At 34.8% G+C, this 17075-nt stretch overlaps 1 protein-coding gene across 4 annotated transcripts in view; it reads right to left on the reverse strand.

Annotated features, from left to right (window-relative positions):
- Nucleotides 1–2943: 2943 nt before the first annotated feature.
- Nucleotides 2944–17075, reverse strand: part of PCDH9 (protocadherin 9) — a 1139929-nt gene continuing 1125797 nt past the window's right edge. For all 4 annotated transcript variants that reach the window (XM_086328512.1, XM_086328509.1, XM_086328510.1 and 1 more), the window contains one exon: nt 2944–5112. In XM_086328512.1, coding sequence (XP_086184638.1) covers nt 4739–5112 — 374 coding nt within the window. In that variant the 3' untranslated portion in view covers nt 2944–4738. The remainder of the gene's footprint in view (nt 5113–17075) is intronic.

The following is a 17075-nucleotide window of genomic DNA, read 5'->3' on the forward strand; positions in this document are numbered from 1 at the left end:
GCCTTGGAAACGAATAGAGATCATTCTATTGTTTTTGACATTTCATCCAAGTATTGCATTTCAGACTCTTTTGTTGACCATGATGGCTACTCCATTTCTTCTAAGGGATTTTTGCCTACAGTAGTAGATATAAAGGTCATCTGAGTTAAATTCACCCCTTCCAGTCCATTTTAGTTCACTGATTCCTAAAATGTCGATGTTCACCCTTGCCATCTCCTGTTTGGCCACTTCCAGTTTGCCTTGATTCATGGACCTAACATTCCAGGTTCCTATGCAATATTGCTCTTTACAGCATCAGACTTTACTTCCATCACCGGTCACATCCACCACTGGTATTGTTTTTGCTTTGGCTTTGTCTCTTCATTCTTTCTGGAGTTATTTCTCCACTGATCTCTAGTAGCACATTGGGCACCTACTGACCTGGGGAGTTCATCTTTCAGTGTCCTATCTTTGTGCCTTTTCATACTGTTCGTGGGTTTTCTGAAGGCAAGAATACTGAATTGGTTTGCCGTTCCCTTCTCCAGTGGACCACATTTTGTCAGAATTCTCCACCATGACCCATCTCTCTTGGGTGGCCCTACAGGGCATGGCTCATAGTTTCATTGAGTTAGACAAGGCTGTGGTCCATGTGATCAGGTTGTTTAGTTTTCTGTAATTGTGGTGTTCAATCTGTCTGTCCTCTGATGTAGAAGTATAAGAGGCTTATTGAAGATTCCTGATGGGATAAGCTAACTGAGGGGGAAACTGGTTCTTGCCTTGATGGGTTGGACCATGCTCAGCAAATCTTTCAATCAATTTTCTTTTGAAGGGTGGGGCTCTGTTCCTTCCCTGTTATTTGACCTGAGGCCAAACTATGGTTGAGGTAATGAATATAATTGTGACCTCCTTCAAAGGGATCACTATGTAGTTGCTATGCCTTCAAGAACGCTGGGAGAATTTGAAAGCAATGTCTTTCAAAACAACCAATGAAGGAGCTTCCTTTAGGGAGAGAAATTCATCTCTATTTAAACAAAGCAGAACAATGAAGCATTCTTAGAATCCCAACAGCACTCCTCCTTTTCACAGTTTGGTTTGCCCTCTTTCAAATTAACACCCTGGCATCCACATTAGAATTGAAACTGACAAGGCATCCCTTTCATCCCTGACTGCCAAAACTCCTCACTAATAATAATTAGCCATTCCTGGCTTCTATCCAAGAGAGCTTAATAAATACTAGAATGGTTTCTGGGCCTCAGCTTCATTTCTTAATTCAGCTAAGGAATGATGGGTGGAGGGGAGGGAACACTACTCTATGGAATAAGATTTGCTGAATAGCATCAGGGCAGCAAAATGACTTCTCAGCTGTCTATTAATGAATAATCATTATTTAAATATATGTTTTATGTTAGTGTATGTGTAGAAATGTTCATTCAAACAGGTCATATTTAGATTAATAAAGTTTATTTCTATACCTGTCTTAGAAAATGTGTAGTATATAGCATTGGAACATTTGATAATAACTTTTTATACATTTCATATGGTGTGCTATATGAGGAAATATAACTGGTTTTGATTTCCAGGTAAACATGATTTATAATATTCCACATCTATACAATAAAATAATGTGGGTGATATTTAAGATTAGTCATTATGACTGTATCATTTAGTTAATGAGTAAATATTTCAGTTTGGTTTGTAATGTTACCTATCTTAAATTTTTACAGAGCATACTGAATGCCTTGATAAGAGCAGGTGGTACCATAATTATTAGAAGAAATATTGTGGTGTGGGGAGTTTCTTTCCAAACTTCTGGTTTGGAAGAAGGCATTTCTATTCCAATCTTTTTGGGAAGGAAAATATATGAGAATAGTTATTTTAGTTTTTCTCACCTTTTACTCTGCAAGGCAGAAGGGAATGACATATGATTGGTAAAAAATGGAAGGGGCTGGGAAAAGATGTTTTTTTTTTTTTGCTTTTTTTCAAGAGTAGCCTACTTCCAGGATTCATTCATTTTCTGTGTCCTAGGGCCGGTCTGCTCCATGAAGGAAAGATGACTGGCACCCCAGAGTATTGGACAAATCTGGTGTTCAGAGAAGAGGAGTTAGGTTCTCCATACAGCCACTGGCCCAAGTAAATATCTTTACCTCTATGTCACTATCTCCTGAGCCTTATTTTAAAACTTTTCAAAAGCTGTAGAGGAAGAGTCAGACTTCTTTATTTGCTCTAAAACTCTGATCCAGCTGCTCTGTGATGAATATAAACACATGGCATATGTGTGAATGTGTCTTATTATCCTTGGCAGTTTCTGGGTCCATTTTGCTAATCTGAAAGAAATATAGATGAAGCTTTGGCTGTTGTTTCAAGGTCTTAATCCCTGAATAATCCTCTGCCAAAAATGAAATATTTGGGAGTTTGTTTCATGAAATCTTGTTAATGATACTAAGAGACAAGATAACCTCACTAACTAACCAGTGTTACCTGCCCAGTTTCTGACTTCAGATTTCACTTTGATGAAACTTGTATGAAACTTGATTAGAAAATGAACTAACTCTTCTTATGAATTTCATAAGAAAATGATTTAATAAATCATTAGGAGAAGCTGTAGCTCAGATGGTAAAGCATCTGCCTACAATGCGGGAGACTGGGGTTCAATCCCTTGGGTCGGGAAGATCTCCTGGAGAAGGAAATGGCAACCCACTCCAGTATTCTTTCCTGGAAAATCCCATAGATGGAAGAGCCTAGTAGGCCACAGTCCATGGGGTCTCAAAGAGTCGGACATGACTGAGCAACTTTCTTCTTCTTCTAGGAGAATTTAACTCTAACTTGGACCATATATTCAGAACATAAGTATTAAACCACTAACTAATTTTATAATTAAAATTTAGTTTTATCAACATATATTTATCTAACAATTAGAGTAGAAATCATCACTTTGGATTTTGAACAAGAATTAACACACTACAGTCAGGAATTCAGAACATTTATTGCAAGAGCTGAATAATTGTAAATAACGTAGAACTGGCAAAGCAGTAACAAGGATAATTGTTTAGATATTTATTCTGTCAAAGTCATCAAACACCCCTCACAAACCGACAAATATGTACTTCAATAAGTAATGCACCCCTACCCATTATTTTCCATTATACTGTGGAAAAAATGTGAATTGCTATTTACAAAGTAATTTTATTTTTGGTAAGAACAAATTATCTATCAGATTAGCAAACCATTTTTTTTTATTTTATTTTATTTTTTTTTAACTTTTAAGCTGTTGTTGAACCGTGGCATTAAGATAACTTTCACTTCTTTCAGTAAAAACATTTTGTTGCATGCTATTTATTTGTTTAAATCATCTGTCATGCCTTAACAAAAACCTCCTAAGAATGTTCGAATTTGGATTTGTTTGCACGTGCAACTGAGATCTTATTAACATTAGTTGTCACTCTGTTGGTTTGACCTAAGTGACAAGATGCTGGTACCCGCCAGGCATTGACCAACTATGATAACAAACAGTTAAACAGCAATAATTAGAGATTTATCCCTTAATATCCCCCAACTAGCCTACCTGGAGAATGTTCTGTTACATCATGAAGGCACAACACATTAAATATTTTGTGGCTATGGTCTAACACTTGTGTTACAACAACATTATTATATATGAGGATCAACACAAACTGCCATTTCAACAAAGTTGTAGACACACATTTGCCCAATTGAAACTATTTTGAATATTAATTTTTCTTTAATATATGCTAATTTAATATATTAATTCTGCATGAGTGACAAGCACAGGATATTACTTCACTTTCTGAAAGATAACACTTTCCCATTAGTATCTCATTTAATGCTACTAAATAAGTGATTTTGCTTTTGCCTACTTTGAAAATAAGGATGTCAAGAAAATAGGTTCTGAATTTTCAAGCTTTTGCAGAAGTCCTTTTATATATGAAGTTTTCATTTTTATCTTTATTTTTTAGAATTCCAGCAACATAAGCTATCATAAAAGAAGCAAGATTCCAGAACCTTTTCTTTACACACAAGTATTTGAGATCTTTTGAACAATGTGTGTCAGGACAGACTACTAACGCAGAAACACCTCACTAAAAGAAACAACAAAAATAACAACAAAGAGGCAAACAAAAAAAGAAAGAAGCAACCATAAAACACAGAATTATGCTACAACATTTTTAGGTGAACGATATAAGTACACAAAGTTGTTAATAATAACTTGCTTCTATTTACAAATACTTTAACACTGATTGACTTACAAGTGTCCACTAATGTTGTTAACAGCACAATAGGTTTAATGCTTATCTTTTTAAGTTTTGTTTGAAGTATAATGTCAAGTATAGCAGTCTCAACACAGATCAATGACAAAAAGAGCACAATTTTTCTAACTGGATATGTCTTTCAGTCACTCTAATCCATGGAACTTCCTTACTCTCCAAATGCATATTCTATTATTCATAGCAGCAGTCCAGGGTCAAAATAAAATGCAATTTAAAAAAAGATATTTGCACAATGGAGATACTTCTGGAAAGTTTAATCAATCCTAGTAAATAAGATCATATGGCTAGTAAAACTATCTTCTCTCTTATGTGATAAAACATTGTATCCTCCATGGTGCCAACACAAAATTATGGGTATCCCTGCTCTAAGGGGCATAGTTGTAGAGATCTATTGAATACATAAAGCTCTGACACACACGGTATTAGCATGTCTATTTAGATTAAAGTCCTTAGGTCCCATATGGCCTTTTTTTTTAGAGTTGGTGCTCCTTAGGACTCTCAATAGCACCTCCTGCTTGCTTATAAGACTTCAGATTTGCCAAAGGAATGTCTGTCATGTGGCTGCCATTGTTGAAATGGCCTTCAGTGGAGACATACTGCTTACGGTCATTGAACTGGTTCCTGTTGCTATCTTCTTTCCAGGCTCTGGTCAGGGTGTGCCCATTCACAAGCTTGTCCTTCTTGATCCATTCTTTTTGGGGTGCAAAGGTTGAGAGAGGAGATTTAGGGTGTTGATATGGACCCAAGCCAGGAGGCATCCAGCAATTATCAGAGTGACCCAAAACCAAGCACTCTTGAGTGCACATCTCTGTAGCTTCAGCTAATCCTCGGGGGCCCAGAGGCCCATCTGCAGAGGACAAGAGACAGAGAAAATAAGGAAAGACAGTGGTTAGGGTTTTCATTTTAAATTATATCCTTAGAGAAAAACTGCACTGGTGATCTCATTTTCTCATGAAAATCTATTAAGTTAAGCAATTCATAGATATGATTCCCCATCCTTTTTTTCTACTTTTTAATTTTTGCAATGTTGTGTTGGTTTCTGCCATACAACAATGCAAATTAGCCATAATTATACACACATAATTATGTGTATAATTATCCCCTCTCCCCCTCTCCCTCTCTCCCCTCTCTTCCCTCCTTGCCCTCCCCCCATCCCATCCCTCCAGGCCATCACAGAGTGCAGACTGTAATCCCTGTGCTGCACAGTAGCTTCTCACCAGCTATCTATCTCACATCTGATAGTGTATATATGTTGATGCTACTTTCTCCATCTGTCGCACTCTCTCCCTCCACCACTGTGTCCACAAGTCTATTCTCTAGATTTGCATCTCCATTCCCTCCTTGAAAATAGGTTCATCAATACCTTTTTCTAGATTCCATATATATGCATTAATTCACTATATTTTTTTCTTTCTGACTGACTTCACTCTGTGTAACAGGCTATAGGTTCATCCACCTCATTAAAACTGAAATTCATTCTTTTTTATGGCTGAGTAATATCCTATCCTTTTAAGAATTACATAGAAGGAATAAAATTCCTTGTTTTGGAGATAAGAATTACTCTTTCCCTTAAGCCATTTTATATCTAGAGATACAGACAGATCAAAAAATAAGTAGATAGATATGGGTAAACAGATATACCCATGATACATCATTTCAGATCAACTTTTTTCTATGACATATGTATTATTACCAATTCATGTCCTAATTCTCAATAAAAACTCATATTCATGAGAAATAATGAAATTTACAAAATTTTATGCACAATGCCAGAAGATGTTAATTAAAAACTCCAAGAATACAAAAAGTGTTACTTGAAATATAATATTAAAAGTAAATACTGTGAATAGTTAATCAAAATGATCTTCCATGTAAACATATATCTTAATATGAAATTCATTAAAATAACTTTGCAACATTCTTTTTTAATTTAAGTAATAATTTTAAAGAACATTTTAACTAAAGTATACTACTAAAGACACATCTGGTTGACTTCAAGCATTGTGAAATCCAAGTAAATAAAGATCCCATGTGGTTTCCTTCTAAGCTTAACCTATTTTCTTGATTTATAAATGTATCAAATAACCCAAATTTCACTAGAGTGAAAGTCTAGCTAGGTTGCAAATTGGAATGCATAGAGTGTAATATTCAAAGAGAAAAAAGTCATCATAGATATTTCTCTCTCTCTTTTTTTTTTACCAGAAGGCAATCTAAAACATTTTAACCATGATTTTGAAAGTAAACTATTCTCTGATTATGTAAAGAGAAAATCAGTTCTGTACTGAAAAACAGTAAGTGTCAAATGATAAATGGTTAAGGGTTAAGTTGGGTTTTTTGTCGTCATGTTTTCTTTCCCATGATTAAACAGTCAAGTGATAAGTGATAGCTTGAAAATTAGGAATTGATTTTACAAATGAGGTTAAGTATCAGATAGGCAAGAATGCTTGAGGCATAAAACATTTTCAAAAGCTAAGAGTCATCAGAATAGAAATGTAGAAGAAAACATCCCTGCGAGTTTGCCTACTCAACAATTAAAAGAGCCAACAATTGGAATGCAGGTCTCTGCTAAAACCCAAGTTAGCATTACTAATATTTTTAAGTGCCCAGTAATTGTGGAATATTTATATTAATATCTATTTGTCTTAATAATATTCTAGTTATTTCTTTCATGTTAAAAAAAAATACTGCTGAGAAAGGTAACTGTTGTTGGCAAATACCTGACCTCCACACGCAGACAGCATCAGAACGGACACTGGATGTGAAAAGCGGAAAAAAAAAAAGGTGCTTAAAATGTACTCTTAATGAGATTTTAGTCTATTTTGAAATCTGAAGTCTGCTTTTTAGAATAACAGTAAACTTCCTTCTCATGTGATCCATAGTCCCATCCCCTCAAAAGTAAATAGTTTTATTTTTAAGACATATGTTCATTACTTAAAACTATTTCTCTCACAAATTTTCAGCGATCACTTATTCACTAGGATATTTAATTTAACCTTCTCTATGAGCCTTTCTGAAACTCCGATACTTTGGCCACCTCATGCAAAGAATTGACTCATTGGAAAAGACCCTGATGCTGGGAGGGATATGGGGACAGGAGGAGAAGGGGATGACAGAGGATGAGATGGCTGGATGGCATCACCAACTCGATGGACATGAGTATGAGTCGACTCCAGGAACTGGTGATGGACAGGGAGGCCTGGCATGCTGCGATTCATGGGGTCGCCAAGGGTCGGACACGAATGAGCGACTGAACTGAACTGAACTGAACTGATGAGCCTTTCTCTGTCCTCTGAATTTTGCCCACACTTTAAAATTTCAAACTAATTTCTCCCTTATAGGTTCGCTTTGGTTTATTCAGTGGCTCTGTATCCACAAAGCAAACACATTCTGATTTTGTTCAAACTAATCCACGCCCCTTCCATCAGAATCACAGGCCTAGAAAATGCTTTTGTCTGGCTTGTTTTCATTTAATTACTGACTCTATCAAGGGGCAGTTTGCTTCCCATGTACCACAGCAAGCTTCCCTAACTTTGCTAATCCATATCTTGTATGCACTGGGAAGATTTCCATAGATATTCCCCTATAAATGCATAACAAATTCCCTAATTGAACCCACTCAACTTTTACATTATGACATTTTTGCCTTTTGTCTTTAGGGTCTGTACACTCATGAGTAACATTTTTATTTTTGTTTTCTCTCAACTAGATTTAAAATCCATTCATGAAAAAAAAGGAATGATCTGTTTTCTGATTCTTCATGGTGCTAAACAATAGCAATGATTTATGCACACTGTTAATTGTTAATTAAATTTTTATGAGGTTGAAAATGTTCTAAGAAATTATTAAAGATATCCTCCACTTAAAAGGCAGAATTTAAACAATCAGAATATGCTGATTTCACAAATATCATACCAAAAGCTTCCTCAACAACAAATCTCTTCACCTTAGCAATACTTGTGACAGTTAATAAGTGAATTATTTAACTTCTCTGTTAAATATGTTCACTCCTTTCTAGACATCAATGGAGATAATCACAAGTTTGATATATAATATATCTTTAGGTCTATCAATCAATTCTTAACTTTTACTATTCCAGAATCATTAGTACATTTTTCTTTTCTTGTTAATAGCTCCAAAGTTGGGGGGAGGATTATTAGCTATCTTAGAAATATCAATAGCATCAAGATTTTATTACTCTATAAAAAGAGAGTATGAAAGATTATTTTTTAAATAGTCTTATCCAATATACATTACTATCTTATTAAATTGAGGGTATTACCCAAGAACTGAGAACACTGTGTGTGTGTGTGTGTGTGTGTGTGTGTGTGTGTTGTGTGGACCTGAAATCTTCAGCACTGAGTGACACATTTTAACAAAAATAGTGTGCATTGTTTTTCAGAACTGATAACATTTATTTATTCCATTATTATTTACTGAGCATGTACTATATGCTGACACTGTGACAGGCACTGGGAATATAGCAGTTAACAAAGTAGATGTCAACAGTGTCCCCATGGAACTGTGCGCCTATCCTGGGAAACAAATAATTGCCTTAAAAGCAGCAAACCAAGAGACAAAAAAAGGGTGTCATTGGGAAGAAGATAGGATTTAAGGAGGCTTGTCTCTTCACAAGGCAACAGGGGTACTTTGTTCCAAGTTATATAATTTCTACATTTTTCTGAAATTTCTTACAGATAACTGATAATTTTAAGACATTTACAGTTAACATTTGCGTGTACTACACAAAATCTTTAACTTACAAAAATATTTTTCCATTAAATAGTGTTAATTGCTCTTTGAAAAATGTATGTGATTCATTCTTATAAATAAATTTGAAAGCTTCTGATAAATTTACAGAATTTCTGTAGATTCTTAGGTCAGTCTTTTAGGTATCTGCTTTACAAAATTTAAAGATTCATCAAAAAGTGGGACACAACACAATGATGGCAATTGCATGAGAGCCAGGTTTTGTTACCTATAGCCCTAAAAAAGAAGGGCCACCAGGCAGGGCCCCATGGAAGGTTGTACCAAGAACAGCATAAAAATAAGCTAGAATTGTAGTGGACAGTTTATGTATTGCCAAACAGGGTGGGAGGAGCTAGGTTCCGAGCACCCTCTGTGGATTGACTGATTTGAATAATTTTTCAGGTTCTAGGGCACAGAGGCTGTCTCAAGTTATCTGACAACCTGACCTTTCCAGCAGTTAGGGTGTGTCCTTCATGACCTGCAAGTGTGAGAGCTCTAGAAGGGAAGTGGTGGGATATGAATTAACTCAGAAAGGGAAAGTGACCAACCAGGATCACAGAACTGGGTCTAACCGTCGTCTGTCTGTATAGAGATTTACCCATCTATCTATATAACCTCATTACAACAATTCGCTCATATAATTGAGCTCCATTGTTGGAAAATTTACTTTGCTTATTTTCTGGCAAGTTTCTATTTTAGGACCTGACATTAAATATGGAAAATTTTACTCTTTTTATTTTGACCTATGTATAATTTCCAGTGGTTGCCTGAAACACACACACACAATATGGGTTTTATTTTGAGAAATAGCAATTTTTTGAGAAATAGATTCCAAGTTTTCTTCCATAAAGTCTGTGTCATGAATTGGTAGAAAAAATAAAAACATTTTTATCATGAATTATTAAAGAGAACACAGTCATTCTACTGATTTCCTAAATATCCTGGTCCTTTAAAAGTTTATAATCTGAAGCATCTTAAACATTAAATAGTTTCCAGTTAATTTTTTTCTCATTTTTAGAACCACTTACTGAATTGTTTTACATTTTTAAAAAAGAGAAAGACATTCTTCATAAAGCATTAATATTTAATGTTGCTATTTTCAAAATATAATTGAAAATAATTCATGATTCTCCATCAAATATATAGCATTTAAAATATCAGGGTTTCTTTGCTAATACTGCAAAACCTATATGCATTGAAATATTATCCTTTATCATTGACATATAATTATTTTTAATGTCATCACTATAAGAGGTTGTCTTAACTGATGAATAATTGTATTTATTTTTCATAATTCCTTCAACAAGTGTTTATTGAATATCTAACATGTATCAGAAATGTGCTGGATTCTTAATAAATTTTGAAATTGTGTGTGTGCATGTGTGCATGTGCATGCATGTGTGCATTATGCTTCCCTACTTCTCCAAATTTTTCATAAATTTTGATGTCCTATTTCTGTCATGTTATACAATATCTACTTAGAATTCAGATCAGGATTGAAAACTGCTTATAAATACTTTCCATAATTTCAGCCTTATACTAATTACTTCCGTTTTATTTTTAAAAAGTATTTTAAAAACCCTATCATGATTTTTTTAACACTGAAATATTTATTGATTTAAAAAAAAAAAGCTAAATTACTTTTCCCTCTCACAAATGCAATCTTTGAGTTTGGTTATCTTTCTTGGTTTTTGAATGTCTAAAGACACAAATGTTAATAAAACTGTCCAAGCCATCTGTCTCTGCATTTAAATGCTGAAAGCAAAAACGAAAGCACATGAAAAGCTTCTTGAAAATCATCTCAGTTAATGTTTATATCAGGTCTCAATGAATTTCCCTCTCCATCTTTGGCCAAATTCACCTTCCTGCTCAAAACCAAAACAAACAGACAAACAAAAAAACAACAGCAACCTGTTTATGATTTAGGCATCAACAGCTGTCATAGAGCTGCTTGAATTGCTGACTTTTAATGTGCAGGTTCAAAATGTGAAACTATCCAATTTGATGGATCTCCAGCTATACTTCAATGGCAGCATACTTGAATGAGCTTTGATCTCATTTTGTTATACCCAGAAGCAGAACTGTTACTTCATTGATTAACTCACTGCTGTAATTAACAAGTGCCTTCTGGCCTGGTGTCCACCTGCTTTTCGACCTGATGTTTTGAAACCCTTTCTTTCCAAAGATCGAAACTGATAAACTGACATGTGAAAAAAATCATGAGAACGTTCATATTTCTCTTTAGATTTCAAACTATATGATAGTTTGGACTTTTACATGAATAAATTTTCCTTAGAATTTTTTCCTATTGGGTAAAATAAGACTAAACAGACTGCCAAAATTGAATTGTAAAATAGATGTCATTTTTATATCATTTTGGTTCAAATTCATCACATCTCACTCAATTTTTGTCTCAGTCAAATTTTATTATAGAAAAATACCTCTTTCATGCAAAACATATCTGATTGTCATGTTATAATGGCCTTTTTGTGGTTAGACCATATATCATTATTTTTATGCAAAACAACTGTTAAGTTCCAGTTTTACTGTATTGTGCTCAGAAAAAGTACCTTAAAATGTAGCATGATGTAGTACGCAAAGAGTTGTGCACCAGTAAACATCTTAAAGTGGAAGATGTATCCACTGACTTGAACTTGCTGAAGCAATTTACCTGATCTCTAGGCCTAGTGATAAAATTCCTTGTTTTAATAAAATTTCTGGTTTAGAGTAGGTTTTTATCCTATTACTTTGCTTTGTACTTGCTATTGATTTACTGAGAAAAATCCTAGTTATTATACTTGCTTCTTTCCTTACTCAACTTCCTATAAAAAGTTTCAGGGAAACAAAAATTCTCACCTACTACACTACTAGGTAACTTTAGTATCTCTAAGAGACCAATATAAAAAACTTAGTATTTTTACTATCTCATTTTCACCCTCAGTTTATTTCTAATTCTTTTACATTTTTGTGAGATAAGATGCAGCGGTGATAACAATTTTTTATCATGGATTACCCTGAGTAGAAAGTTAAGTCACTTGATGGGGCCTCCTACTATCTCCACACACTACTGATGAGTTTCAGATATGAATCACATTGATTAATTTGCTTCCAGTCTGAAAATGGTCAAAGTTAATTTTGAATATGAGAGTTGACATGAAAACTGAGGAACCTGCTCAGCATTGCTCATAATCCCTTTTGGTAATATGATCTCTATTTTAGATCACATTATCCTATATCCAATTGATAATTTAAAATCAATATTACATGGGAATAGATATGAGTTATTACTCTGCCCAGAGAAACAATCAAGGGGTACAAATTTCAATCCCATATAAACTCAGATTTGCATATAAAATAGTATAGCATAGTTATGTGGACAGTCTAAATCCAAAAATAAATCTGGCAAATTTGATTATGCCTATAGGAAAAATATTTTTCATTCATTCACTGAATAATTTTTGTTTGATCTCATTAGGTTCAAGAGATTCTTGCATACAATATCTAAATTCCGAACTAGTTCACAAATCTCAGGTCAGGCGATCATCATAACTCAGGCCAACAGAAATAGATTTGAGCCCCAGTAAAACAATGAATGGACAGGGCAGACTAGCGTGCTGCAGTCCATGGGGCTGCAAAAAGTCGGGCTGGACTGAGTGACTTTACTGAACTGAACTGAAAACAATGAATTAGTATAAACTTTGTGAAATTAATTTTAGATTCACTATTTCCTAGTTTCTCATCTAAAACTTGAGAGTCAAAGATTAAATTTTGATGCATGACATCTACCGGCCTTTTATTCCTTTGTTAAATATCACTGTGGCTTGTCATATATAATCACATTTTCAGTGTTATTTTCATTTTACTAATGAGAAGTCCAAGATAGAGCAAAGAAATTATAAATCAACTGTTCCTGTAGTGTATTACTTAATCTTGGAATGTGAAAGTATGATTGGAACAAGTATTTATATTTATCAATCTAAGTAAAAGCTATATCTAACTTTTAGTTAATAGCTCAAGTTTAAACTCAAAATTGTGACATCATCTACAGTCACCTTGAGAAACAAATACAGAAATCTCATACCAGCAGGATCTGACAAAACCTTTGGTTAACAAGTAAACAAGGATTAAATGTTTTACACGTTCTGTTCCTCATACAGATATTTTCCTTGGTCACAGATGAAAAGTCAACATTTGTGGATGGAGTCAGTCCAAATGCAATAACACATGGCCAGCCTAAGCAGCAGATTCTCTGCCAGAGAGGATATTGCTATTTGGACAGACTTTATAGCTCACAAAGAATGGATAGAGCCTCCTTATAAATCTTTAGCTTTCTACAGCATGGCTTGAATATCAGGTCCCTTTTTTTTTATCATCTGCTAAAGCTAATGGATGTAAAGAAAATACTTAGATAATTTTATTGATTCACCATTCACATTAGATGTTGCAATCAATGAAATGACAATAGTCTAGGGTCACTGATTATTTAAATTAACTCAAATTTTTACCCAATTGCATGGTATGCAATAGCTTATTTATATTATTGCAAACTGTATCTTCTTTCTCCTATAGTTCACTATTTCTTTTTCTCATATTTGATGTCTTTCATTTTACAAAGTTATTCATATACTGATATTTCCTGAATTACTGTTCATTTCCTACAATCTGTATAACTTCTCAAAAAACCACAGTAAATCTTATTTGATATACAACACGTTTTTAGGAGCAAATCTCAGGTATGAAGAAATGAAGTAATTCATGCAGATGAATTTCAGGCTGAGATTCAAATTTAAAAAGAAGCAATTTATATAATCTTACCTCCTCTTAAAAACTCTCAGGTACTTGTCTGAATCCAGACCAGTAGTACATAATACTGTGAAGTAATTTATCTCCACACACTTTCCACTCTCTCATATTTCAGGTGTATTTAATTAGAAGGAGAAAACTGGTGAAGTTTGTTTTTATTTCCCCAGTTCTCTGATAATTTTCACCTGGGACCTTTAAATGCAGCCTTGTTCCCCCCTGAGTCTCTGGGTAGACATTCTACTTCTCCTGATCTCCAAAGGGTGTAGAGACTCGCCCTTGGTTATTTTAAGCAATGGGAAATTTGTGAAAAACATTTTGGTAAATTGTTAAACATTTAAAGGCTTCACAAATTTTATATTTTAAAAACTGTCTGAAAGATTTTTTTTTTTTTTAAAATAGAATAAGCTATCCCCTGTGATCTGTAGGGATGTGTGTGTGGGTGTATATGTTTACACATAGATTTTACCATAACTTTGAATTAATAGATTGTAGATCAGTACTTCTCAAATGTTAATGTGCATATGAACCACCTGGAGAAAATGTAAAAATGCAGAATCAGATTCAGTAAATCTGGGATCCTGAGTTCCTTCATTTCTTAGGATCTCTCAAATGCTGTTACTTCAAGGCCCTCTCTTGGAGATGCAAACATATTGAGTACTTATCTATCTCCATGGGATACTTTCCCAGTGTTCTACACAATTTAAAGTTCTCAAATATGTCCTTGAATCAGAGTTAGCTGGAGGGCTTATCATATAAATTGCCTGGCCATAACCAGTAATTTTCATTTTATACATTTAAGGTGGAGCCTTGAACTTTCTGTTTTAACAAGTTCCCTGGTGCTGTTATACTTTCCTGATTTCTCCAAGCCATCACTAGCCTCTGTGTTTCAGTTCCATTTGATGACACTATAGCTTTTTCCAGATCCTGCTCAGTGTTCTTTATCTACACTTCTAAGTGAAATTACATCATTATGCAGTCTTATAAATTGTGTGTGTGTGTGTGTGTGTGTGTGTATATATATATGTATTAGCAATTCCCCAACTTACATTTTCAGCCCCATTATCATTCTCTTGTGGCAATATCAACATATCTGACTCATGGCTCCTCAGCATCATTTATATTTCTAATTAGCATTTCCAATTAATGTAATTCTTTCTTTTTTTCCCCAAACATGCTACTCTTCCTGAAATTACCATTCTTGTGTATGGCATACATTCTTGTGTATGGCACACAATCACCTGCTTGCTCCATTCAGAAACAAACAAACAAAAAAGGAGTCAGACTTGGCACCTGAGAGGCAGAAATCTAAGTTTCTCCAACCTAATTCCTGGGACTAGAAACATACAATATCACACAAGTGGTAATGTTAAATTATATGGTTGCTACATACTGAAGGTTTCTGTCTGGCAAATTCATATGTTGAAACCAATGTGATGGTATTTGGAGGAGGGATCTTTGGGAAAGGATCAGGTTTAGATGAAGTCATAAGGCTGAAGTCCTTGTGATGAAATTAGTGCCCTTATAAAAAGAGACCAGAGAACTAGATTGTTTACTCTCTCTCTCTCTCTCTGCCATGTACAGCAAGAAAGGCGCTATTTGCCAACTAGGAAGGCGGATCTCCTCAGACACCAGTTTTGCCTGTACCTTAATCTTCGTCCTCCCAGCCTTCTAAATTGTGATAAATAAATATTCCCTGTTAAAGCAAGTCTATGATATTCTGTTAAAGCAGCTTGTACTAAGACAATGGCAAAAGGGGATTTGCAGATATAATGAGGACACTCATCAACAAATAAAGTTGATTATTAGTTAAGAAACTAAACTATATTTGTTTAACTAAAATAATCACCTGAACTCTTGAAAATCAGGGAGATTTCTTTAGCTATTGGAGAAAGAAACTCAGATTCAAAGTACAAGAAAGACTCATTATGTCACTGGTATATTTGAAGATGGAAAGGACCACGTGAAAAGGACTGGAGAGCAGCTTTTAATTGCTGAGAGAAACCACAGCTGGGCAGTCATCAGGACACAGGGATCTCAGTCCTACAACCATAGGAACAGGATTCTGCCAACAGTCTGTGTGAGTTAGAAAATCAGATTCTTTCTCAGAGCCTCAAGAGAATAGTCCAGTACAGTTGATAACTTGATTTTGGCCTCTGAGACCCTATCTATGGCAAGCACACTTGCACTCCTGAGATAATAAATGGCTGGAAACTGAGATGATAAATTTTTGTTGCTATAACTAAGTGCTGGTGATTGTAACTCATAAATAGACTACTAATATAATGTCTGTCTCTTACTCAAGATACACACAGTCAATCAGCAAGTTTTTCAGCCTACCTCCATCCCTAAAAACTCACCACCGCAAGTTATTATTATTTCCTAGCTGGATTCCCTTTTTCACTTTGTGACATTCTATGCTCCGATCCTTAATTAGAGCCATGTATATCACTGACTCAATGGACACGAGTTTGAGTGAACTCCGGGAGTTGGTGATGGACAGGGAGGCCTGACATTCTGTGATTCATGGGGTCACAAGGAGTCAGACACAACTGAGCGACTGAACTGAACTGAACTGATATATAGTTATTAGTAAATAGGTAGTATATTCTTATTAGTTTTCTTTTGCTGCTACAACAAATCATCACAAACTTTGTGACTTAAAAGAACATCATCTTATAGTTTTGGAAGTCAAAATTCTGAAAATACATTTCACTGGATTGAAGTCAAGGTGTTAACCAGGCTGCTTTATCCTGAAAACTCTGAGGGAAAAATCCATCTCCTTCCTTTCTTCAGCTTCTAGATGTTGTCTGTATTTAATAGTTTCTGGGTCTTTCTCCATATTCAAAGCACATACTCCAAGTATCCATTTCTGTTATCACATTACCTTCTCTAACTCCTCCTGCACCCCTCTTTTAAGGACTGTTATGATTACACCCTGCTTATGTAGCTAATCCAGAATAATCACATCTCAAAATCCTTAACTTAATCACATATTCAAAGTCTCTTTTGTGATGTAAGATCACACAATTGCATGTTTGGGGATGAGGATGTGGGTATATTGGGGGGTTATTCAGCCTAACACAGTATTTAATGCGATCCTTAACTTAATCACATATTCAAAGTCTCTTTTGTGATGTAAGATCACACAATTGCATGTTTGGGGATGAGGATGTGGTATATTGGGGGGTTATTCAGCCTAACACAGTATTTAATGCGAACATTTTGGCTTCCAAGGACATCAGAATACAAGTCACACTCCGT

Source organism: Bos grunniens, chromosome 12 (genome assembly GCF_055505025.1).
Source record: "Bos grunniens cultivar Pamir isolate PY7600 chromosome 12, Bosgru_T2T1.0, whole genome shotgun sequence".
In the NCBI taxonomy this organism is placed as follows: Eukaryota; Metazoa; Chordata; class Mammalia; order Artiodactyla; family Bovidae; genus Bos; species Bos grunniens.